At 41.9% G+C, this 25,700-nt stretch overlaps 1 protein-coding gene across 1 annotated transcript in view; it reads left to right on the top strand.

The window, feature by feature from the left end:
• The window catches only part of LOC124553310 (ankyrin repeat domain-containing protein 65-like), a 95,783-nt gene extending 72,044 nt beyond the window's left edge, over positions 1-23,739 (top strand). Inside the window, exons 3-4 of the mRNA XM_047127189.1 lie at positions 12,537-13,092; positions 23,165-23,739. Of these exons, the coding sequence (XP_046983145.1) occupies positions 12,537-13,092; positions 23,165-23,645 (1,037 nt within the window). The 3' untranslated portion in view covers positions 23,646-23,739. The remainder of the gene's footprint in view (positions 1-12,536; positions 13,093-23,164) is intronic.
• The last annotated feature ends 1,961 nt before the right edge of the window (positions 23,740-25,700 follow it).

The raw sequence follows: 25,700 nt of genomic DNA, 5'->3' as shown, positions 1-25,700 counted from the left end.
ACATCTGTAAATATTTTTGTCTGTTTCATTTAGCAGCATTTTTCAAAAAATGGTTCAAATGGCTCTGAGCACTATGGGACTCAACATCTTAGGTCATAAGTCCCCTAGAACTTAGAACTACTTAAACCTAACTAACCTAAGGACATCACACACACCCATGCCCGAGGCAGGATTCGAACCTGCGACCGTAGCAGTCCCGCGGTTCCGGACTGCAGCGCCAGAACCGCTAGACCACCGCGGCCGGCAGCAGCATTTTTCTTCACAGGTCAACGAAGCGGAAGGGAAGGACATGAGCAAACTTCTGCAGCTGGTCAAACTGTTTGAGTGGAAGAATTAAATTCCAGCAACCATCTTCATAAAAATCGCTACATTGCGAATCAACAGTTTGCGGAGCTGATGTAAAAATTGGGTTCTGAGTAAGCAATTGCATTGAATTTAGCGTTAAGGCAATTTAAATTAAATTACTCAGTGCTAAACTGACTGTATCTTCACTAAGAAACAGCAGTCGCAAAACACAATAGTCCATTACATTTTGCTTTTCGGGTGGCACATGTTGAATACAACATGGTGCTATACTACTGCACCTTTGTACTCCTCGGAAGACGTCAGCACCATACATTTAACACTGTCAGAAGTAGTTGTAACAATGTGTAAAGCGCAGCACGTGCATCGGCTATCAACGTGGCAATGAAATGACCTGGATGCTTCCCATAGGTGAACAGAAATTGTGTGTCCGGTGCCTTCTCTCTGAACTCGTCTTCTCCTCTACCACCTCTCTTCCAGGCCCACTCACGTACACCTCCAAGGTCTGTACCTCGACTGCAGCTTCCTCTAGACCTCTCACTAGTCCCAAAAGTCTCGGTTCACCCCGCGGCTCTCTGTCGCCTGTTTCTCTTGAAGTGTACCCATTTCAGTGGTAGTATTGAAACGTCCCCTTAGAACAATTTAAACATATGAAACGTCCACTTAGAACAATTGTACAAGACTGTGCTTAACCTGGCACACAATAATTTTAGCGCAACGCAATCTGACTATCAAAAATCCCTGCAAAAGAATGGCCCTGACAAACATTAAACTATACCTTTCACAAATAACTTACCTCACAAAAATCTTCGTTACTGGAACTACTGCAATACAGCGAGCACCACTACTGCCAGCTAAATAAAAGATTCAAACTACTGAAGGCACTAACTACTGATAGGGATAGTTAGCAAATGAAAGATATTAATAGAGAACAGACAATGTATTTACCTTAATATTCATAATTGACATCCAGTATTACAAATTATCAAAACTCCGCCATCTCTCTCCCCACATCCACCACTGCTGGCGGCTCACCTCCAACTGCCCAGCGCTACGCGCTGTTCGCATCCAGCTATAGCAGTTCATGACAACAATGGCAGACAACAATGCAAACTAGCCACATACTGCACACAGCACAGCCAGTGATTTTCATACAGAGTGCTATGTAACGTTGCCAATAAAAAAACATAAACAGCAAACTTACATAAAGAAAACATAAACAGCCTACTTACATAGCCCCCATGCTCCCCACAAAAAAATTTTACAAATATTTTTGGCCAGTGGCCAATACAGATTTGAAAAATTTTTTCATAATTACAGTAAGAAAGATATCAAATGCACACACTTATTAATACAATGTTGGTCAACAGCTAAAATTTCTCACAGTCAATAAAGACAGTCCTGATCATTCACCATAGTAAAACTGCCGTTTCTTTTATCAAAGTCTGAGCAATAAAAGGCAATGCACACGGAAGTAGTGGATGTCCATGCAGTCTTGAAGAAGTAGTATTGTCCTTCCAACGGTAAGACAGTGCGGATTCTTGAAATGCTGACAGGTAATGGGCCACAACAGAGCAAACCCACAGCAGAGTCATTCGACATTTTGAAGAAGATTGGTAGGTAGGTCATCAGAGAGTAGACCTACTGTAGTCCTGGTAGAGATTGTGGTAATGGTGGGCCACCAGAGGTGCAGACCCACTGCAGTCCTTGTAGAAAGTGTGGTATTGGTGGGTCTTCAAAGATGCAGACCCACTGCAGTCCTTGTAGAGATGGCCAGCAGCCATCTGTTGCGACTGTGCAGGTGCACAATCACCATTGAAGAGTCTTGCGTATAATAGAGCAAGTCCATAACCACCACTTGTGCACTCACAAAGTTTTTGGAATTGTCTTTAAAACCAGCAATGCTGTTATCCAGTCCCTTGCTGAATTAGTGACACACGTGCAAATACTAACAGTCCCTACTTCTCACATATTGTCCATATACTATGACCAACAGAAATGTGTGCAGTGAAATGAATGCTTTCAAGTTAATAATATGATGAACTGGTGTCAATTACAATTATATAACATAAGAATACAATTACAAAGATACAAAATACATCATTAAAAACATAACAATACAGATAATATTTGTAGTAATAGGGGCTTTACAAAAGAATAGAAATAAACATATACATCAGTGTTACAGGAATGATGACATGTGTACAAAAATAAAAGATCAGAATCACTTTTGAAATGTCAACTTCACACATGAGCATTAAAACAAAACAGAATAAATAAGGTCTAACATCTTTACAAAGAAAATAACAGAGTATTAGAAAAATTCTACAACATAGCTCTCATCAGCTAAACACATAAAGACAGGAAAAACACAAATACACAAGGGTACACAAACATATAGCGGAATAACACAAAAGGAAAGGACAGGGTCTGTTTTCAGTGTAACATTTGGTACTGCAGTCCACCCCAAAACTTCATTCCCTATATCTTTCCTCGTATTTCATCCTTTGTTTCCACCAAAAAAATTCTATCTAAGCATGCTTTCTCCTCGTATATCATCCTTTGTTTCCACCAAAAAAATTCTATCTAAGCATGCTTTCTGTATTTATATGTTCACACATTGCTTGCCTCATCATTTATTTCCAAGAAAATCCTACCTATACCTCCTTCCTGTATTCTATTCATATTTCTTTCAAAATAATTATTTCTGATGGTACAATACTCATTGGGGCCCAAATCCTTTTTTCGCAATGCATTCTTTACCTATTCTCCATAGTCAGTTTCTTATATAGTCTACCCCCTCTTAAGCTAACTTAAATCTACTGAGCTCAGATATATATACCAAGGGACGAGGCAATGCAGCAGAACATAACAAATCAACACAAACAGAAATGACAAAAAAATGCAAATTGGCAAAGCTAGCAGCATAAATTAGCAAAGCAAGTGCAATATTACAACTAATATAAGGCACTGTGCAGGAAACAAGAAAAACTAGCTTAGAAGAGTAACACAAAGTCCAATTCAGTAACACTATGGCTGGCAAACAGCAGCAACTTATACCTAAACACGACATAGCTCAAGCAGAAAAAAATTACAGTAAAAACAACAATGCAGACAAGGGAAATGCATATTCACATCTTAATGTCTATGTAATTAAAGTGGTGCACCATAACAACTTATTGTAAAAAAAATATTACCATGTACTAGAAAAGAAAATTATGTTTTACTGTTACTAGTTCCTTCGTATTGTTCTTTCCTTTCCAAGTGCTCCTTTTTTAAAGAATGTGGATCATAAAATAATTATTTAATAGATCTGTTGACAGAAAGAGTTCACATTAGCAAATGCATTTTATTTTATAAAAGCAATGCTGCAACACAGCTGGAAACCAGATATTAAATGAAATAAGCTACTATGAAAAGCAAAGCATAAAAATATCATTCAGTAGTCATGTGACATTTCATTTCATAAATTAATGGCTCTCAACTCTCGTAGAAAGACACTTGTCATAATCAGGTGTGCAGATGTACGAATATTTCCCATCAATTCATAAGCATTTCAGTAATTAGCACAAAGTGCGAGTAATCATATGTTTTCAAGTAACGAGTGTGTCGCATTAGCGATGAAAGGCACACCCTAATGGCTTGTTCTCCAGGTGTTTGACACAGCTGTGTGCCCACAACGCATTACAAAAATCATATGTTTTCAAGTAATGACGTGTCACATTAGCGATGAAAGGCACACCCTAATGGCTTGTTCTCCAGGTGTCTGACACAGCTGTGTGCCGACGACGCACGTGCAGGTGGTCACTTAACTTTCTTATGGAAATATTTACGACATTTTTCCGCTACAGTGACAGACTCATATAAAAGTTTCACAGGTCGAGAATTTACGTTGCAAATGTGTAGAAACAAAATCCTATGAATATAACAGCGTCCAAAAAAGTTTCGCCGGCATTGTGATACATTCACGCATCTACACACACATTTCATAATTCTTAAAGTATGATTCTCGGTTTCCAACATCCTTTTTCACAAGTCAAGAGTCCCTAACTTCTATTCATTATTCATATACATATAAACACGTAATCACATTCCTCATATATGGTAGCATCATCTTATTGACATAAACATACCTCAACAGCATAATACACATCGTCGTTGTAAAAATAACATCATAACACCTCAGTCAAATCTCAAAAACGTCGTAGCTTCCTCCAATAATTTCAAAACCTAAAGAAAGTTCTCTGCTCATTTCAGTAGTGTCATCTACCTCAAACGTACTTTAAAAATCATGATCTCATACCAAATACATCATTCAAAGCTCTCATAGTATCACAATGGTTCTGAAAAAATATGAACATTTCACAAAGTACAGACAAAATACAATTTCATAAGTGTGAAGTTACCCAACTGTGTAATTGCGTAAACATCTGTCACTGACGTAGTAAAAAGGTTTGTCTCTCTCAGTTAAATGATCAGATAGCTGTGTAATTTATGTGTTAGAGAAATATGGTACCGATGTGTTAAATTGTATAAGCAAATACCATATTAGCTAGGGCTCCTTGTGCTTGCCAAACACATGGTACACAAAGTAGGCGTGTACCCCCCTGAGGTTTATTGTAATTATACCCTCAGGTGTTACAGATTACAGCTATGGAATGAAATGTATTACAGAAAACCTTTGTATCATTGTACTTCAAATATCTTTGAAAATAAATGTTTTTAGTACAAAATTAATCACTCAAATACATGTCCTGTAGCGCTAAATGTGCGTCTTGCTGTAAGATAATCTCTGGGAAGTGTCGTAGTTATTGTCCTCCGAAAGCTAAGTTCTGCAGAAGTCAATGTACTTACCTCATGATAAACAAAGTGAAATGATTTGCGTATAGATATCATACTTATTACGCTTATTGCCGTGGTGAAGAAAGTACTGTGCTGTAACGTATTGTTGTGCTACAGAAAAGGCTGTTTCCTTGTAGCAATAGCACAAAAGTCACCACTAAAACATGTCTCACTTTATAGAAGAATTCAGAAAAAACTGTGCAGATATAAAACAGATACACCGCAAAAGCAATATTGTAAATTGTCACGCATTAGCAGCGTCGTGACAAAATCGTGTAGCTGTCACATAAACTAACCACTGTGTCATCTGGCATTTCACAGAAAGCACCTCAAATCCCGAATCCACTCTCAAGCAAACCAAAATGTTGCATGAAAATTTCATTAGCAGTACTGGTAAATGTTCTAATCGTGCAACTAACAAGCAAGAATGTACACACACAATTACACTGTGTCGTCTGTTCGCAATAACAATGCATTAGCAATTACTTGTCTAAGTTACCTATGTTCTTGGCTGGATGGTTAGTTAGCTTTTAAACATAGTTGCATGTTAACAGTTTCTCAGTGTGACAAATTGTACAAGTAGCGTGAAGTGACAATTGCAAAGACTAAGTTAAAAAGCAGATTATCTGTCAATAAATGGTTTTACATGTGAAATATGGTGTAAACCTTTACTCTTCCTAGTACGCAGGATTTCAACTTGAATGCAATTATCATGCGGTATTCGTCCGTAAAGAATACGGGAATTTTTCTCAAGGTTAGCGTCAATGTTATTTTTCCCTGAGCCAGCGGTCGCACGCGGCTGCCTGCGGTGTGAGTCATTGTCTGTTTCTTTGTTGGCGCGCGCCGTTACTGGGATTAGAAGGCCTAACTTCCACAAATTCGGCTTGCCGAGAGGGCCCAGCTATGTTTAAAGCTCGCCAGTTCTGATGAAATTCACGTCTGTCGTTTTGTCGGTAGTTTACATAGTTTCTTTCTTGTCTGTCACGCGGTGGAGAATTTCTCTCTGGGTCGTAACTGCGTGCTGGACCGTTGCGTCTAAAGTTATTCTGTCTCCCGTGATAAAAATTGTTCTGGTTGCTAAATTGTCTGTTTCTATGAGGGTCTCTGTCATATTCATTACTATGGAAGTGCGATCTTTCTCTGTAACTATTATTACTCTGCCAGTGGTTGTCATATGGGTGGTGTCTGTTTTGGTCACGATTTACGTTGTAAGAATAGGTTTGTCGTGGCCATTTATTGTTTCTGTCGTCACGGAATTGTGACGGATGTGACCTGTAGTGATTGTTTTCCTGTTTTCGCATCCCGCGACTGTCTATGTCAATTTCCAGTTCTTGTAACAGTCCCTGAAAAGCTTCAATGTCGTCTTTGCAACGTCCTGCTAAAATAATATGCCGTAAGTGTTCAGGTAATTTGATTAAGCAAATGCGGATGAGTTCTGAGGGGCTGTATGGGTTTGACAGGTACTGATTCTTGTGCAACATGTCTTCAAAATATTTGACAAGACTGGAAAATTCAGATTGTTCAAAGTGTTTCATCATCATAATGCTATGTTTTACGCGGTCTTGTGTAGCTTGAGACCAATATGCTGAGAGGAAGGCATGGTAAAATTCTCCTTCACTGTGGCAATCGTGAATGACCGATCGCATTCTTACAGCTGGTTCATTCTCTAAGTAGCCACACATAAATTCTAACCTGTGCTCCAATGACCAGTTGGGAGGAAAACAATGAGAGAATTGATGGAGCCACGCTTGTGGATGAATGTCGTTGGCAGAATTCTTAAATGTTTTGAATTTACGTGTAATAATGAACAGCGTATAATCAAAATCATCGTGTCGGCGAGTAGCATGTCGGTCATTGTTACGACGTGTCGGCGGCTCGATCTCAAAATTCGGTGCCCATTGCCAATTTCTTTCATAATTACCGAAATGCCCTGTGTTATTATTTTGTGGCTGTTCCGCATTTCTGTGTCCCTCTTCCCGTATTGGGGCGCGAGTGTCCTCTGAAATACGTAATTCTTGTATTACCTGTGTCAGCTGATCTTGTACTTCCCGCATTTCTCTTTGGTGTTGCGTATTAATTTGATTCAGATTTTGTTTCAGTTTCCTAATTTGTTCGCACTCTTCTGTGTCATTAAAGACTACCGGTTTTGCGTCATTCAGATTATCATCTACCTTCGTAGATAAGTTAGTGACCTGATCCGAAAGTTCGGCTACTTTCTCTGATAATGAACTAATTTCCTCCATGTGTCTTTCTGAACCAATTTTCAGAGTATCTACTGTGTCCTTTAAGTTTTCCTGAGTTTTTGCAAGTTGCGTAACCGAATCGGTAGATGCAACTGAGTCCATTTTAGCTTGCAAGGTCTCATGATTTTCATGAACAATAGTTTGCAGTTCTTTTATGGCTACTTCGTGATTCTGTAATGCATTTTCATGCCGCGAAAAAATAGGTTGAAAATGCTCACAAATTTGTGTTTTTACGTCATTACACACTTTCTGACACTTCGATACAATGTTATGTAACTCAGCAGTTAAATCTTCACGTGTTTGTTCGAGTGTGGTGTCTAACTTTTGAAGCTTTTGCTGTGTTTGTCTCTGATTTTGTTCCATTGTGTCTAACTTTTTAAGATTTTGTTCCACTGTGTCTAACTGTTGCTGTGTTTGTCTCTGGTGTTGTTCCATTGTGTCTAACTTCTGAAGCTTTTCTCCCATTTGTTGCATTAATTGTAATAACAATGCATTGGTGTCTGAAACACTTTCCTCAGTGCTTTTCGGCAGTGAATTTGCACCGGCAACATTCACATTTTGACAAGCTGACAATGTGTCTTGACTTATTTGAGAAAACGGTGAGGACGCAAAACGTGAATCTACAGTATTTGCAAAATTGTGTCCTATCATTTCGGATTGCTGAGGCGAGCTGTTGCCGACCGATCGATCGATAATGCTTCCCTGTTCACTACCTGTTTGACTGTCTACGCCATTGTTTGACGCCCGCTCCATTTCCCTATGCACAGTTACCAAATTACTACTTTGAACATTAGTTAACTCATTACATGGTGGGGCCAACACACTGCTTTCGTCTTCACTGTCATTTCTTAGTTTACTTTGGAGCCGAGTGTTACGTTTTTCACACGCCATTATTGTCACAATATTTCATACGATAACACAGAAAAGCACAATTTGAATAGCAAAAATAAGAGAACACATTAACATAGCACTGAAAATAATATCTAGTTAATTGCAGCAGCGAAATACTTGGCGCAAAGCTACATGCATGCCACAACTGTTTTACTGTACAACAATGAAAGACTGCAACTACAAAGGAGATTCTCTCTACAATTACGCACTAGCAATAAACAAAAGCTACACTAAATACACAAACTACAAGAAAAAATCAGAAGATTCCAGTGAGGTATCCTAGGCTAAGGGTCGACATATGAAACGTCCCCTTAGAACAATTTAAACATATGAAACGTCCACTTAGAACAATTGTACAAGACTGTGCTTAACCTGGCACACAATAATTTTAGCGCAACGCAATCTGACTATCAAAAATCCCTTCAAAAGAATGGCCCTGAGTAACATTAAACTATACCTTTCACAAATAACTTACCTCACAAAAATCTTCGTTACTGGAACTACTGCAATACAGCGAGCACCACTACTGCCAGCTAAATAAAAGATTCAAACTACTGAAGGCACTAACTACTGATAGGGATAGTTAGCAAATGAAAGATATTAATAGAGAACAGACAATGTATTTACCTTAATATTCATAATTGACATCCAGTATTACAAATTATCAAAACTCCGCCATCTCTCTCCCCACATCCACCACTGCTGGCGGCTCACCTCCAACTGCCCAGCGCTACGCGCTGTTCGCATCCAGCTATAGCAGTTCATGACAACAATGGCAGACAACAATGCAAACTAGCCACATACTGCACACAGCACAGCCAGTGATTTTCATACAGAGTGCTACGTAACGTTGCCAATAAAAAAACATAAACAGCAAACTTACATAAAGAAAACATAAACAGCCTACTTACAGTATACACGGATGGCTCGAAGGTCGATGGTCATGTTGGGTTCGTTTACGGTCATGCACGACATACTGAACAGCGCTCCTTGCAAGATGGCCGCAGTGTTTCCACTGCAGTGCTGGTAGCATTCTCTCGCGCCCTTGAGCATATCTGTCCCTGCATCAGAAGTCCTTCTTCATTTGTAGCGGCTCCTTGAGCACCTTGAGCACCTCGCAAGCTCTCCACCAGTGCTGTCATCGCCATCCTTTGCTAACGGTCATCCAAGAGTCTGTTTACATCCTCAAACAAAGTGGACGATCAGTCTTTCTGTGGACCCCAGGTCACGTCGGAATCCTGGGAAATGAATTTGCTGAAAGTCTAGCTAGATAGACTACTTGTAAAGTCTGGAGATCGGCCTACCGGAATCTGTTGTTCGGTTCAGTATTATGCCGCAAAGTTTTCGGGCTCTTGTATACAGAATGCTGCTCCCTGACTTTGCTGAATAAGCTACGAATGGTAAAGGAGATGACGAATGTGTGGTAGTCCTCCATGCGAGCTTTTCACAAGGACTACATCGTCCTTTACTGGCCCCTCATCGGACATACTTCGCTGGCTCACGGTCACCTACGTTGCGAGGACCCACCAAAGTGTCGCTGTGGTTCACTCTTGAGTGTCTGACATCTTATTGGACTGTCCAGATTTAGCCGCCCTGAGACGGACCTTTAACCTTCCTGGCGCACTGCCTGCAGTGTTACGTGACAGTGCCTGAACAGCCGATCTAGCTTCAAGTTTTATTCGAGAGGAGGATTTTAACATTCAGTCTAAGGGTTGGCATGTGGCCTTGTCTTCCATCCCTTCACCCTACCTGCATTTTAACTCATCCCTGCCCCCTCTGGTGCTGTCTATTCGACTTGGTATTCATCTTTTCAGCTTTTGTGTTTCTCTTGCCATTTGCTCTTAGGCTGGGGATTTTAGTGTGTGGCAGTGTCTGGCTCATCCAATTTTATTACTGCAGTCAGCCATCCAAGGCCACCTGCTATATTGTTTTTAACACTTTTAACAGCTTTTCTACCTTTCCGTTAATGTTTCCAATTTTTGCTTGATATTTCGTTTCCGACTTCAGAGTCTTACACATTTTGTTCCCTCCCAGATTACAAGTAATAATAGCTGTTCATTGCGTAATGGCAACTGCAGTGCCACTGTCAGCTCGTAAAGAATGACGACAGTGATGAGCGTCACAAAAACTGAATTGCACCGAGGAGAGCAGAGCAATACTTGTATCAGGCCTCAGGGAAACTTAGAGGCTGTAGCCAGGTCTTGCTCTTGGGATTTAGCAGGACAGCCAGTGTGACCCTTAGGCTAAAATGTTTGGCGACACCCGATATACGGCATAGGCCCCTAATTTAGCTTTCATTTGTCGTGAATCTCTTGTGTAGCACAAAACTCCAAGCGACTGGAAAAAAGTGCATCCATATAACCAGAATAAAAAAACGAATCTGCAAAATTACAGATAAATGTTGTCAACATTCGTCTGCTGTAGAATCCTTGAACATGTTATCTCTTGAAAGAAAATAAATTTCCTTTATTTAAGAGCCTCTGTGTGCAAATCAGCACAAATTCACAAATAATTGCATGTGTGAATCTCGCCTTGTCATTTGACATGATTATACTGCGGACTCTGGTTGAACGGCAAAAGGTAGTCCATACTCCTAGATTTCCGGAAAGCGTCTGCAACTGTCGCACTACAGCCTGTTAATGGAGATAGCAACAGAAAAGGTTCCTAGACATGTGAGTGGCTGAAAGACTTCTTCAATAATAGAATCTAATATGCTGTCCTTGATGAAGAGCGTTCATCAGTGACAAGGGTACCGGCAGGGTGTTGTGAGAGGACCCCTGTGGTCCTCCACACACATAAATGAGCTGGCAGACAGGGTGGGTAGCACTCTGCAGCTATTTGCTGATGCTGCTGAGGTGCAGAAAGGTGGTGTTTTTGAGTGACTTAGCAATGTACAAGGTGACTTAGACGAAATTTCTTGTTTGTATAATGAATGAAAGCTACCTTTAAACGTAGAAATATGTAAGCTATGGCAGATGATTAGGAAAAACTACCCAGTAGTGCTCCACTACAGCATTAGAAGTGTGCTGCTTTACAGTCACGTCGATTAAATATCCTGGAGTAACGCTGCAAAGCGATATGAAATAGAACGAGCACGTAAGTAGGGTAGAAGGGAAGGCAAGTACTCAGTACATTTTAGGAATGTGTAACTAACCTGTAAAGTAGATGTCTATGGAACAGTAGTGCGACTTATTCTTGGGTACTGCGTGAGTGTTGATCGTCACCGGGTCGGATTGAAGGAAGGGCATCAAAGAAATTGAGGCAGGCTTCTGACATTTGGTAGCAATAGGTTTGAAGAAAATGTTACAGAGCTGCTGTGGAAACTCAAATGTCAATCCCTGGGGGGAAGCTGATGTTCTTTCAAGGAACACCATTGAGAATACGTAGAGAATTGGCTTTGGCAGCTGACAGCAGAACGATTCTGCTGCTACCAACGTACATTTAGCGTAAGAACCCAAAGATAAGATGCTAGGAATTAGGACTTATAAGGAGGCATATAGACACTTGTTTCACTGTTCATTATAATTATCCGGGCTGTTATGCCGTGGTCGATTGATGAATTCTGTGTCGATTCCCAACGTTTCGTCTCCGACTGCGGGAGATATCTTCAAGGGAGTCTGTAGCTCGATGGAAGGTCCAACACACCCACTGGCTCGCTACTGACTGTACTGGGTGTGTTGGACCTTCCATCGAGCTACTGACCCCCTTGAAGATGTCTCCCGCAGTCGGAGACGAAACGTTGGGAATTGACACAGAATTCATCAACCGACCGCGGCATAACAGCCCGGATAATTATAATGGACATGATATTTCCGTCCGTGAAAGTCTACATTTTAGTACTTGTTTCACTGTCGCTCTACTTGGGAGTAGAACAGGAAAGGTAATTACTAGCAGTTTCCTATATACCTGGAGTGATTATGAGCTATAGATTCGCCAGGCCTTGTTTGTATTGCTCCTGATCTCCATATTTAAAACCTTCATTGTTTTGTAACACTGTACTGCGACTAGAAATTACAGAAATAGTGTCATCACCCCTTTCTGTCGACTTCTTGTAAGAAATACAGGTGTTTGATAATATTGTATTGTTGAAGACACGTGGCTATCATCTGTGGCTAGGGAAGGATGTCATGCAGTTGTGATTGACATGTAATGGGCGATATTTACCCGCTGCTGCTGAGCACAGATCACCTATGCCTAATACATGAATTTACGGTGCTGCGTAAGGGCAAATGGCTGTTCAGTGATGCCTTGTTTCAGAAACATTCACAATGGCAGCCGCCAAGGAGGTGCAAGAGGCTGCTGCTACGGGTGCTGGGGAAGGGGCCACGGTGACTCTGGTGGCCGGGGACACGCGGCTAGAGGCGCACAGGGCCGTCCTGGCAGGCAGGAGCCCCGTGTTGGCCGCCATGCTCTGCCAGGACACGCCGGAGGCCAGCAGCAGTGTGGTCGCAGTCCCCGACGTGGAGGGCCCGGTGCTGCACCAGCTGCTGGCCTACATGTACTCCCTCCGTGCTTCCGAGGTGCCCCGCATGGCCCCACAACTCCTGGCAGCTGCCGACAGGTACGGCGTGTGGGGGCTGAAGGTCCAGTGTGAGGAGCAGCTGGCCAGTCAGCTGTCAGCAGAGAACGCGGCGCGCACAGCGGTGCTGGCAGTGAGGCACTCCTGTCCCAGCCTCGCAGAGGTCGCTGTCGCCTTCATAAAAGCCAACTCGCTGGTGTTTGCCACAGCGGGTTGGGCCGATGCGGTCCTCAGCCACCCTGATGAGGTGGTCAAAGTGAGTCAGTTGCTCGGTGGGCCACTAACAGAAACCAGGTAAGTGCGACACAAGATGATCACCTGCATTTCCCATTGTTAAGTGTGAAACTCTGTCCCCATACCTGTGTGTGTGTGTGTGTGTGTGTTCAAGGCTATAATGTTTGCCACTGAGTTTGTATAGATGTCTCTGTCCTGTAAAATGCAGCTTCATTGATGCCTACAACAGCCATTTGCTGGTACCTCAGAATACTTTTGTTGCCTGGCAGATTAAAAGGGAATTGTTAAGGCTTTCGTCGGCACTTGTTGGCAAACTGCCTACTGGCTTATATCTCGGGTTCTTTGGCCGATGTTCGTCTGATGATTTTACTGACGTTTCGCCAGCACGAGTGGCTGACATTGTCAAAGCTTCACCACTGCCAGTGGTGAAATGGAGCCCACCTCACTGCCACAGACGGGATGACTGGACGATCAATCATTACCAGGATGAAAGAACATAAGAGACATTGCAGGTTGGGCCAGCTTGAGAAATCAGCCGCTTATTAGAGAAGCTGTAGAAATATAAAAACACGTGAATGGCTTCAACAAGAAAGCGGAAAGCCTTAAGGTAAACGGATCCTGGATTCCTGTAATGCAGCGAACGACCGTCGCAGGTAGCAAGAGTACAACTGCACCGGAAATGACCGCGGAAAAGCCCTCAGACATTGATGCAACAGGTACATATGGTCTGTGGCTGTGAGCTCGGCTCCAGTTCATCACCGGCAATGGAGGGTGAAGCTTTGACAATGCCAGCCACTCATGCTGCCGTAACATCAGTAAAATCATCAGACAAACATCGGCCAAAGAAGCAGCGACAGAAGCCAATAGGCAGTTTTGTCACATTCAGACATATCTCTAAATTTAACAGTGTTTACCAGCACATGTCATGAAATAGCCCAAATTTTCGTAGCTTCAAAAATTTTGACCTTTAAACAGTCCCTCATTATTTGTTGTCACTGTTAAATTGCATGTGTACAAAACGTTGCCCTATAGCTTTCTGCATCAGGTATCTCAACAAAGGTACAAACCCTTTGTATACAGCATCAGTCATTTTGCTGTGGGCACAAAGATGCGTTGCTCAGCACATAAGCCGAAGCAGTGATGTGTCTAGTTTGGGGCCAAGACGAGCTGTGCCTCAGACCTCATTCTGTGCACTGTGCAGGTCACTAAAATCCTGTTTGCATAAAGTAGAGTTTAAAGCGGTTCAGTGTGTCTTCTGCAACTGCTACTCACAGTAAAATACCTAGCAATAGTGTCACACTGCGTAAACACAAGAAAAGATGAGGACTAAGTGTGTCACTCATAACCAACACCTGGTACAAAGTAGCCTACTGCAGCACAGATCATGTTGAGCAACAATATATTTACAGTTTTCGATTGATGATGTAGCTAATATAGACCTGAGGAAATCAGTTCGTGTAAAGTAGATACTCAGAGCAATTGCTATTCCCAACTCGGAGTTAACAATCTGAAAATAATTTTCTCAGCACAATCCTTTACTGTCTTTAGACGGTACAAGAAAACTTTTTAAATACATTTAAGGCACAGCAGATGAAACTGTTTCTCATTAATGGCTTGTATAGAAGATTCACAGAAAAGGTGAAGTGAGCGTCTATGCACCCATGTGAGGTTGATCATTATGCATGCAACCTGCGACCAGCTCAAAGGATAAGAACCCAGGCCTAACGGCAGCTCTGGGTGCTCCCATACAGTGTGGAGTGCCCCCATATTGTTTCTCTCTGTTTAGCCATCATGCAGAGCACATGCAACACTCACTCCCACAGAAGGGGTTTAGTGGTCAACATGCTTTGCTTGCATCCTTGATGAAAAGGCGTCATATTTGTCTGCCTGTCTTTCAAGTTTTCCGTATCTTCACAAAACTCTCCAGTTACTACCACAGGATTTCCTTCAGTTAGGGTGCTGCTGACGGCCTTCTCTACCCTACCCATTGCTGCTGCTGTACCTTCTCCGATAACCAGAACATTGAAGAGTCACTGATATTTAACTTCCATTTGTTCCACACCACTTAGTTATATATTCCCCTGAATTTCTGATAGCTAATAAAATTTTTGGCTAGACTTAAATATTTATGCAATACTTTGTGCTGTTTACTTACTAGAAATTTTCTCTTTTGGTTAAATTGGCTGCACTCCCTAGATCATTGATAATTAACTTCTAGCCCCTATTGTTAATTATTCAGCCTGATTCTCTCTTGTTTGGTTAGCATGACATGAAAATTCATGTTTGAAACACGAAATACACTCCTGGAAATGGAAAACAGAACACATTGACACCGGTGTGTCAGACCCACCATACTTGCTCCGGACACTGCGAGAGGGCTGTACAAGCAATGATCACACGCACGGCACAGCGGACACACCAGGAACCGCGGTGTTGGCCGTCGAATGGCGCTAGCTGCGCAGCATTTGTGCACCGCCGCCGTCAGTGTCAGCCAGTTTGCCGTGGCATACGGAGCTCCATCGCAGTCTTTAACACTGGTAGCATGCCGCGACAGCGTGGACGTGAACCGTATGTGCAGTTGACGGACTTTGAGCGAGAGCGTATAGTGGGCATGCGGGAGGCCGGGTGGACGTACCGCCGAATTGCTCAACACGTGGGGCGTGAGGTCTCCACAGTACATCGATGTTGTCGCCAGTGGTCGGCGGAAGGTGCACGTGCCCGTCGACCTGGGACCGGACCGCAGCGACGCACGGATGCACGCCAAGACCGTAGGATCCTACGCAGTGCCGTAGGGGACCGCACCGCCACTTCCCAGCAAATTAGGGACACTGTTGCTCCTGGGGTATCGGCGAGGACCATTCGCAACCGTCTCCATGAAGCTGGGCTACGGTCCCGCACACCGTTAGGCCGTCTTCCGCTCACGCCCCAACATCGTGCAGCCCGCCTCCAGTGGTGTCGCGACAGGCGTGAATGGAGGGACGAATGGAGACGTGTCGTCTTCAGCGATGAGAGTCCCTTCTGCCTTGGTGCCAATGATGGTCGTATGCGTGTTTGGCGCCGTGCAGGTGAGCGCCACAATCAGGACTGCATACGACCGAGGCACACAGGGCCAACACCCGGCATCATGGTGTGGGGAGCGATCTCCTACACTGGCCGTACACCACTGGTGATCGTCGAGGGGACACTGAATAGTGCACGGTACATCCAAACCGTCATCGAACCCATCGTTCTACCATTCCTAGACCGGCAAGGGAACTTGCTGTTCCACAGGACAATGCACGTTCGCATGTATCCCGTGCCACCCAACGTGCTCTAGAAGGTGTAAGTCAACTACCCTGGCCAGCAATATCTCCGGATCTGTCCCCCATTGAGCATGTTTGGGACCGGATGAAGCGTCGTCTCACGCGGTCTGCACGTCCAGCACGAACGCTGGTCCAACTGAGGCGCCAGGTGGAAATGGCATGGCAAGCCGTTCCACAGGACTACATCCAGCATCTCTACGATCGTCTCCATGGGAGAATAGCAGCCTGCATTGCTGCGAAAGGTGGATATACACTGTACTAGTGCCGACATTGTGCATGCTCTGTTGCCTGTGTCTATGTGCCTGTGGTTCTGTCAGTGTGATCATGTGATGTATCTGACCCCAGGAATGTGTCAATAAAGTTTCCCCTTCCTGGGACAATGAATTCATGGTGTTCTTATTTCAATTTCCAGGAGTGTATATTAAAACTGCTCTACATTTTTTTTTTAAAGAAGCTGTTTTCGAAACACATCACTATCTAATCGCATTAATGTGACAACCTGTCAAAGGTCTGAATAAGCTCCTTTGGCAGCACAACGTATGTGGGAAGAGAGTCAATGAGTTTCTGGAAGGTACAGACAGGCCAGCTGCACTAGGCTTCTCGGTTTAGAATCCATGGCATGAACAGCACACTCGAGGTAGTCCCATAGATCCTCGATTGGAGTCGTGAGGGGGAATGGGGGGAGTTGTAGGAAGGCTGGGAAATGTGAAAAAGAAAATATTATGCCTGAATCTAGATTTAACGTGACCAGCGAACTGAAATGGAAAGAAGGATGGCATGTTAGAGGAATGTGATGATATCAACAGGATGAGGAAGTTGAGGAAAAGGTCAGCACTGAATAGCAACCCAGGAGTAATTTTGAAGAGTTCAGTGATTTATTTGTGTCATAATTAGCAAAACAATAGCAACAATAATTCGGGTTAGGAAGCCATTATCACTCCCAGAAAATCAACTGACAGTAAGAGAGTATACAACAATAATGAATAGGTATCTCTGTATGTAAAAAGAGAGAAACATCTAATAATCATTGGGTTGCTGTAATAGGGCTAAGGTAAAAAGACATAGTTAAGGGACAATATAAAATTATTGGAAAGAATGAGAGAGGAGAAAGTTTCCTAGAATTCTGAATTAAATACCTACTGGTAACAATAAACACGATCTTAAAGAATCAAATCAGAAGAAAGTGGAAAAGGCCTCTTCTGCCTCAGCTCCTCAAGATATGGAGCACCTTGGTCGCGCCGCTGCAGTTTTGCATAACAGCCTGTCCCAGCATTGACACACATACAGAGCAGAAACTGTAACCGTTATAGATTACTTTTCTGGCTGCTCCAAGAAATTTAGTGTTGATAGCACCACCTACATTTATGTGAGATATGGGGGTGGGGGGAGGAACTGAGTTTCTTCACATGAGAGTAGCAATACTGCTCCCTGTAGTACCATGGCTGTATTCCCTGATGTCTTCACATACTATTACCCTGTCCCTTCTTCTTGTCAGTTTCCCACATATGAGTATCCTCACCTATTTTGTAGAGAACTTCCACAGTTCCTTTCTTATCAGTTCACATCTTCCTATAGCCTCCCATTCTGAATGTGGTATTCTCTTTTCTCGCTTTTCTCGCAGCGCACGATTCATTTTCATTCACTACTCAGCTCCAGTTGTACATTCTCAGATACTTCTTCTACAGATTAAGGCCTGTGTTTGGTATTTGTAGTCTTGTTTTCTGAGGAATGTCGTATTACCCTGCTGGAGCAACTTTCATTGTCCCTCATGTCTATGTTTGTTGCTAGTAGTGTGGTCCCTAATTTTCATAACTTTGTTATCAATGTTATTTCTACTACTACCCAATACATTCATCTTTCTTTTGATTGTAAATCCTAATGCTGTATTCATTAGACTGTTCATTCCATTCAACCGCTCTGGTAATTCTTTCTCACTTTTGCTAATGATAACAATACCATTAGCGAATCCTATCATGAAATCCTTTCATTCTGAATTTCAATTCTATTCCTGAATCTCTTCAGTTGCAGCAGTGATACCTCGATTTTCGTTTTAAGCGATTAGCGTGAACCATTTCTAGCATATTTTGAATTAGTTCCTCTTTCTTCCATTCCTATTTTTCCCTGTCGATTATTGTATATAACTATATGTTACCTGCATTTCCCCTATTTATTAAACTATTTTTAAGGATTTTATATGAGTTGCACCATTTTACACTGCCAAAGCTTCCTAAAGGTAGACTAACCCAATGAACATTCCTTTATTTTTGGTAAATATTGCTTCCATTACCAAGTGCAAGTGCCTCTCTGAGACCTTTATCTTTCCTAAATCCAAACTTATCAGACTATAATAGATCTTAAACTTTCCCTGCCATTCTACTGTATGTTGTTCTCGTCATAAATTTGGATGCATGAGTTGTCAAGCTGATTGTGTGGAACTCTTCACTTATTGGCCTTTGCCTGCTTCTATAGTATTTGCATGACATTTTTTTCTGAAGGTCTGCTTGTATGTCCCTTGTCATAGGTTGTGCAACCAACTTGAACAGTCATATGGGTGTCACTTTCACCAAACGTTATAGAAATTCCTAAGTAATATTATCCAACCAGATTGTCTTGTATGTGTGCAAGTATTCCAAAGCTTTTCTTAAGTTCTAATACTGAGTCCCCTATGTTTTGTTATTTGATAACCATTTCTTTTGTGTCATGTCATCTGATAGTTCCTTTCACTCATAGAGGTCTTCACTATACTGTTTCCAACCTTGCCCTGCTCTGCTTTTAACAACAGAATTCCTTTCTTACTCCTGATCTTGAATGCTCACACTTTTCCAGCAACCATTTTGCTTTGTTTTTCCAGAACTTCCTTTTTCATTGGTTCCTTAGTGACCTGTAATGCTGTAGGAAACAGTTCCAGAAATGACACACTATTTTAATGTTTTGTTTTTATTCAAAAATTTAATCATTTTTTATTATGTAAACACTTCAAAATCCAGGACGTCCACAAAAATTATTACAAATCATTAAACATGAAACTACAATACTAAGAAAAAATTAAGACAAGAAACTATGCGCATGTGTCATTTTATACTTACAATAGGGACAAAATGATAGTGCACAATTTTCAGAAAAAGTAAACACCCTAAGCCAAAACCTCTTGAGGGTTTAATACATATCCATCCATATGTTTCTAAGGTCTGAAAAGATTTCTCACAAAATTCATAACTGTACCTGGGATATCAGCATACTGTGAGCCCATACCTTACATCTAGTATATTTAATGCACGATTCCCCTGGTCTTGAATGGAAGATGATATTGCAGAACATACAAACACAGTCATCATCTGCACTGAGATCTGAGTTATAGGCTTCCACCCTGCTTAACTATATTCTTTTGTAAGCTTGTCGAAATATCTGTCAATCCTCAGTTAATTTTCACTGGTGCACTTTCTCTTCTAGAAGCTTGTTGTTGGTACAGCTACTCAGAAAGCCAGAAGAAACCAGAGTTATTTTACGTTTCTTTAATGAGCATTGTACTGCAGCACAAACTGGAAATACTTCATCAAATGGTGCCTTGAGTCATCTAGAGCTATCTTTTACAAGTCTCAAAGCTGTTTGTGGAAGTATTCCTCTTCAGATGGTGAAATATTCTGTAAAACATGTGAACATGCAGGAAAATTGGGATATATGTTGTCACGCTTAGGTGGATGTGAATTTTGGTCACCATGTACAGGCGAAGATTGTTTTCGTCCAAGCTGCCGGCCGAGCCCATTGCATACAGGGAGCATGCAGCACTGTGTGTCCCACGAGCCAGAGAGGCGGCCGCCGTTTATGCCTTCTTCTCACTCTCCTTTGGCAACAGGATTGCTTGGATGTTGGGCAGGACAAAAGCCTCTGTGGTGATGTCAGAGGGCAGCTTGTTGCGCATCTTATTGTTGCAGATTGCAGGTCCAAGTGGTGCAGGGTTACGTATGTCTTATTGTTGCAGGCTACAATTCCATCCAGCTCAAGCACTCAGCTGCGAGGTACTCAGTGACGGCGGCGAGGTAGAATGGTGCCGAGGCACCCACAGGCTCTGCATACTTAGCATTGCGCAAAAGAGGGTGGATTCTGCTGACTAGGAACTGAAGCCCAGCCCTGCTTGAGTGGTACTTTCACTTTCCCTTGACTTAGCCTCCCTTTTTGCGTGTGGACATTTCAGCTAGCTAAGTGATGCAGGCGAACGAGAGGGCAGCAACAGTGTGACCTGGAGTGAGTCAAGCAACGTTAGGAAATCCACTCTTAGTATTAACCACACATGCTTCTATACCTTATGCAGTGGCAATGAGCTAACGCATTTGGCACTGGGTGACGTTGGGTGTGTTTCTAGGAGGTTTGAAACTTTCATTATAATGGGTCTTCCTGGGCCCAAAAATGCAAACGTGTATTGGCTGAAGTTGGCAATTACAGTGGGATAGTAGGCAAAATAGAGAAACTCCGTTTTCATAGGCACATTTCAGCACTTGAACATGTTTGAGATTCCAGCAATCGTCATCAGTGATAAACACTTTATTCTCTTTGCTTACCTTAATGAAACTAGAAAAATTTCTCCAGCCATTCATCCACTTTCTGGCCCTATTTCTAGAGTTCTTCTAGGTATTCCATCAGTTAATTGCTCTTTCGGTTTTTTCTGGGGTAGAGTAAAGCTGGAGGTATAAAGTTAGCAGCAGAATTCATGCACGCTAATGTTGTAATGTGCAACCTCCTTTCAACAATTGTAAGTACCCCCACTTGTTTCTCCAGTCATTGCAAAAATTTTTTGCCTCATGTCCACACATGAAAGTACAGATAAATTCATGCTGGTGAAATTCCTTCTTTATTGAGGACATTCATATAGCGTGTAAAATCTGTTAACCTGAACTCTATTAAATACCATTGCATGAGCCAAAGTAGCAGCTTCCAGCTCCCTTAAAGATAAATCAGGATTGTGTGGCATAAATCCATTCAGTCAGTCAGTCAGTCAGTCCTTATTAAATTTTTGAGAGATACTATTTTGTTCTGCGGCTTAGTAAGCTAGTTCCTTTGGGACAGTATATCCTGCATAAACCCCTCGTCAAATGTAGTCTGAAACCTCTGACCCTTCGTTTGTGGCATGCCTTCAGAAAGTCACCTGTGATACACCAAACAGTCTGGCTGCTCTCAATCAGCCGATTTCATTCTTGTTTACTATACTGATGGCCCTTTCCATGGCTTATTTATCCCATGACGGGCATGTAGTCTTTCGGACAAACATTTTAACAAACTGCAAAAATTTGGTGGGAATTGGGATCCAAGCTCTTTTATGGTATTAGTAGTGCTATTGCAATGTATTTGTAAATATTTTAAATGGTTTTATTACGTCAGTTGATCAGGCAAAAATGAGTCGTTTTGCCATTACTCATGACATGTCATTTTATGGTATACATGTAGACATAGATGAAGCGACTTAGTTGCTCTTTACCATAGCCTCGGATTCCAAACAACAGGGTCTATTCATACACAGTCCCATGATGCTTTAACTTGATTTTGGTATCTCTGTGCACTCTGTGTTCTAAAATGAAGTAGCAACATTGCTACTATGTAGTAAATGTCACTGTTGTTCCCTGTAAACCAGTGGACACAACAGAGGTAGGCAGTGGAGCACCACCACCACCACCACCACCACCACAACCACCACAACCATTGGTGGACCTAGTAAAGCACTATAGGGGTCAACACGATTTGCAGGCTGTTAAATATTGTAGACTTTTTCACGATTCACATTCTATACCTCATTATTCAATAGGACAGGTTATGGAATGTTACATAAATTTTCAAAAAACTTATTCATCCAGAGTACATGATGTATGTAAGAGTTCATTAATTTTTCATTCCATTTCATGGATTTATTTTAACTGGAACAGTCGTATTACCATTTTAGTGCGCATCTGATATTTTAACAGAATGGATCTGGGCATATGGAAGATGAATATTATGTTGATAAGTTGTAATAAATCTCTTGGCAGAATAAGAAAAGTACATATCATTTATTTGCTTTGTTTGTCCAGAAGTTGCCACATTTTAGTTACCAGCACATGCCACACGTATTTTACAATATGTATTCTTTTTTAGGATGGCTGTAGTGAACTTGTCAGATACAAGTGACACTTTGTGTGTGTGTGTGTGTGTCAGTGTTTCCCTGTTTTTTCAAATATGTTCATCTAGAAGACTGTACACTGTTACAGGCTTCAGTTGTACACACACACACACACACACACACACACACACACACACACACACACACACACGATGGAGAAGTAGTAGATTACGTGCCATTGTTACATGTAAAATGTTTTGATGAATTTCTTTTATGTGAAACAGAAGCTGGCAAAATTTGCTGATAAAGGTCACCAAATATACCAATAAGAGGTTTGAAGGATTATTTTGCTTTAACGTCAGGAAAGTCTTTAACATGTAAATGTAAATTGTTTTGTGTGTAATCTTTGATAGTTTCACTGAGAACTAGTATAAGCTTCCTGAAGCATCTATCGTAGCGGATATAATGACTGCTAAGAAACAGCACCCCTAGTTGAAAGAAAGTGAGTTACAGCAATCAGCGTGTCGGAATTTGACAGATGAAAATCTTGAGAGGTTGCATAAACAAACTTTTAATGGATAGTGGTTGAAGACAGAACCACTATACCTTAATATACGAGTTTCGTATCATAGAAGGGGAATATAGTAGGGTCGTTGTTGGACATATGTATACATTTTTGGTTGTATGTTTTCTTTATTAAGTGTGTGTTTTAAGGAAGGTGTGAGAATTTTTATGTTTTGTGCAGGAGCCTTCCTGGAAAGAAGATTAGCCGAGGACTGATCCAGGCAGCTAAGGAGGGGGCGGTGGAGGAGCTCAGGGTGCTTCTCGCGACAGGGGCGAAAGTGGGGGCGAGGGACGAGGACATGTGGACTGCTCTGCACTGGGCAGCTGAGAGGGGACACCTGGATGCAGTAACATGTCTGTTGGAAGGTGGAGCAGAGGTGGATGTCGGGGACAGCAGGCAGAACACGCCGCTGCACTGGGCTGCATACCGCGGTCACGTGGCTGTGACACGGCGATTGCTGGACTCCTCTGCTGACCCCGATGCCAGGGATAAGTATGGGTGGACGCCGCTGCACTGTGCAGCAAGATGCGGCCACACAAAGGTGGCGGCTGTGCTGCTCGATGCAGGAGCTGACACTGAGGCCAGGGACGCACACGGGCACGAACCCTGGGTCATCGCCAGGCAGAACGGCAAGCAGCAGCTCGTGGAGATGCTATCGTGAAGGATTCAGTTCAACAAACATCTCTGCAATAATGCTGAAATGACTCTCTGCATCTGTCTGTGATATTGTTCTAAATAAAGAATGCAAAAGTGAATACTGCAGTCCATCATTTCTACTCACCTTTAAGTAGGACTCAAATACAGTGGTCTCATTATCATAGACTTCGTATTCTGTGCTGTGCGAGGCAATTGGGGTTAAGCAGCCATTCATGCAAGGTGCCTGCCACACAGACTTGACACACAAATGATTAGACAAGCAATTCTACACATTGATAGAATACAGTACAATCATACAACTGTTATAATGATAATTGTTCATGGTCCTATGTCATAATGCAGCTGAAGCATCATCGTCAATAGTATAAAAATCAGTTAAATTCTTATAAAGGAAAAGGACACAGCCAACTTTCCAGATTAAAAGATAAGAATATGTTTCTATGATATAAGACGGTATCTATTTCTGCGTTTGCTGCAATAATGGAATAGTTCATATATTTTATTATTGTGTCATACTGGTAGTATAATTCGCATTACCTTATGTGCTGGTCATTTGTAATTGTAAAAGCAGTTCTTGTTTAACTACAGAGAAGCAAAGCACAATCTCAAATCTCATGATCTTCATCTGGCTGTAATGCTGCTGACATGAAACATGTTACGATCTGACAGACAGTGTTGAATACCCCCACGTATGGGATGCCTTGGCAAATCTCACTACTTTACACATTTCCGTTCTTTCAACCTTCTGTGCATTCTCCTATCCAGGTATCATCAGATGAGCGCTTGTAGCAACTCTGGACAGACAGGCGCCATTGCTGACAGCACCCTCACTACCCCAGTTGGCAGTCTTTGTAACTACAGATTGCAGGAATTCTACAGCCGATACCAGAACGTGACGTACTTCTGTAGACAACTAGGTCACGAAAAGGAGCACTTCACGATAGATACATATGCCACCCCAATCCAAAAAAAGGAAGAAAACTGTACTTGTTACATTTTATGGAATAGCTATGCAGATAGATAGAACTTGGCAGTTTGCAGAAAACAAAAGGAGTTCTGGAAACTGGGGTGATGCAAAACATTTTTTGATGTGTGTATTATGCTGTCATGATATCAGTATCTAGGCGCTGAATTAATGAATCAGTTTGCAGAAAACGAGACTGCCGACCATATTGTTTCCTCATTTCTGCAAACTGATGTCCTTCATGTAGTTGGTCATTGGACATTGAGTCAAATATTGAAGAGTCGGAATATTTCGTAGTCGGAGCAACAACAGCTTTAGCTATACTCGTACATTGTTAGTGTAAAGAAATTTACAGAAATTCTCCAAAATTTTAAATATCGATTAAAATTTTGTTCTGAGAAGGGATGAAAATGCCTCAGGGTCACATTAGCTGTATAGAGGTTCTTTTATTAGACAACACAACCACCATTATAGGTCTAATGTACAGTGATAATTACACTGCATAAGGCTAGGAACGATGTAGGATATACCAACATTGAAGTTGTAAACTGATCAATTGTATAACCAATGGAAATGTTATCAGATTAGCTTAACTCTGAATTCTAGAGGCTAAAGTGAACGTCTAAAGTGTCAAAACTCATTACTCATTAAGAGAGCAAAGCTTTGTTACAACCATCCCAGGGTGTTATATGGTGACTCCTTATTAAATGTGGTCTTAAAATGAATTTTCGATTGAAGAGGATAGTAGTTAACATCTGCAATTTCTCCATCATGTGGATAAAAGCATTGTTCACTTAGATTGCTCATAAAACTGTGTTAAGTGACGAAGGAGCTACAACAGTGTATCCAGTGATAGATTCTTGGACCCTGCTAGTGAGAGTTCATCTTGTATGGGGTCTGTTAGGGTGGGCAGTTGTGACACTCGCCTAATAGAATTCACTTTGAGGAACTAATATGAACCAAAATAATGGGCGGGGTAGGAAATGAATGTCAAATGAATGATGGAAGCACTAGGTGGTTTAGTCATCACTTGGCACAGTTTTATTGGCAGTCTACATGAACAATGGTTTTATCACCATGATGGAGGCATTTCAT

This window comes from Schistocerca americana, chromosome 11, assembly GCF_021461395.2.
Source record: "Schistocerca americana isolate TAMUIC-IGC-003095 chromosome 11, iqSchAmer2.1, whole genome shotgun sequence".
Lineage (NCBI taxonomy): Eukaryota > Metazoa > Arthropoda > Insecta > Orthoptera > Acrididae > Schistocerca > Schistocerca americana.
Note: the sequence above shows the minus strand (reverse complement) of the source record. Positions and strands in the feature narration are given on the sequence as shown.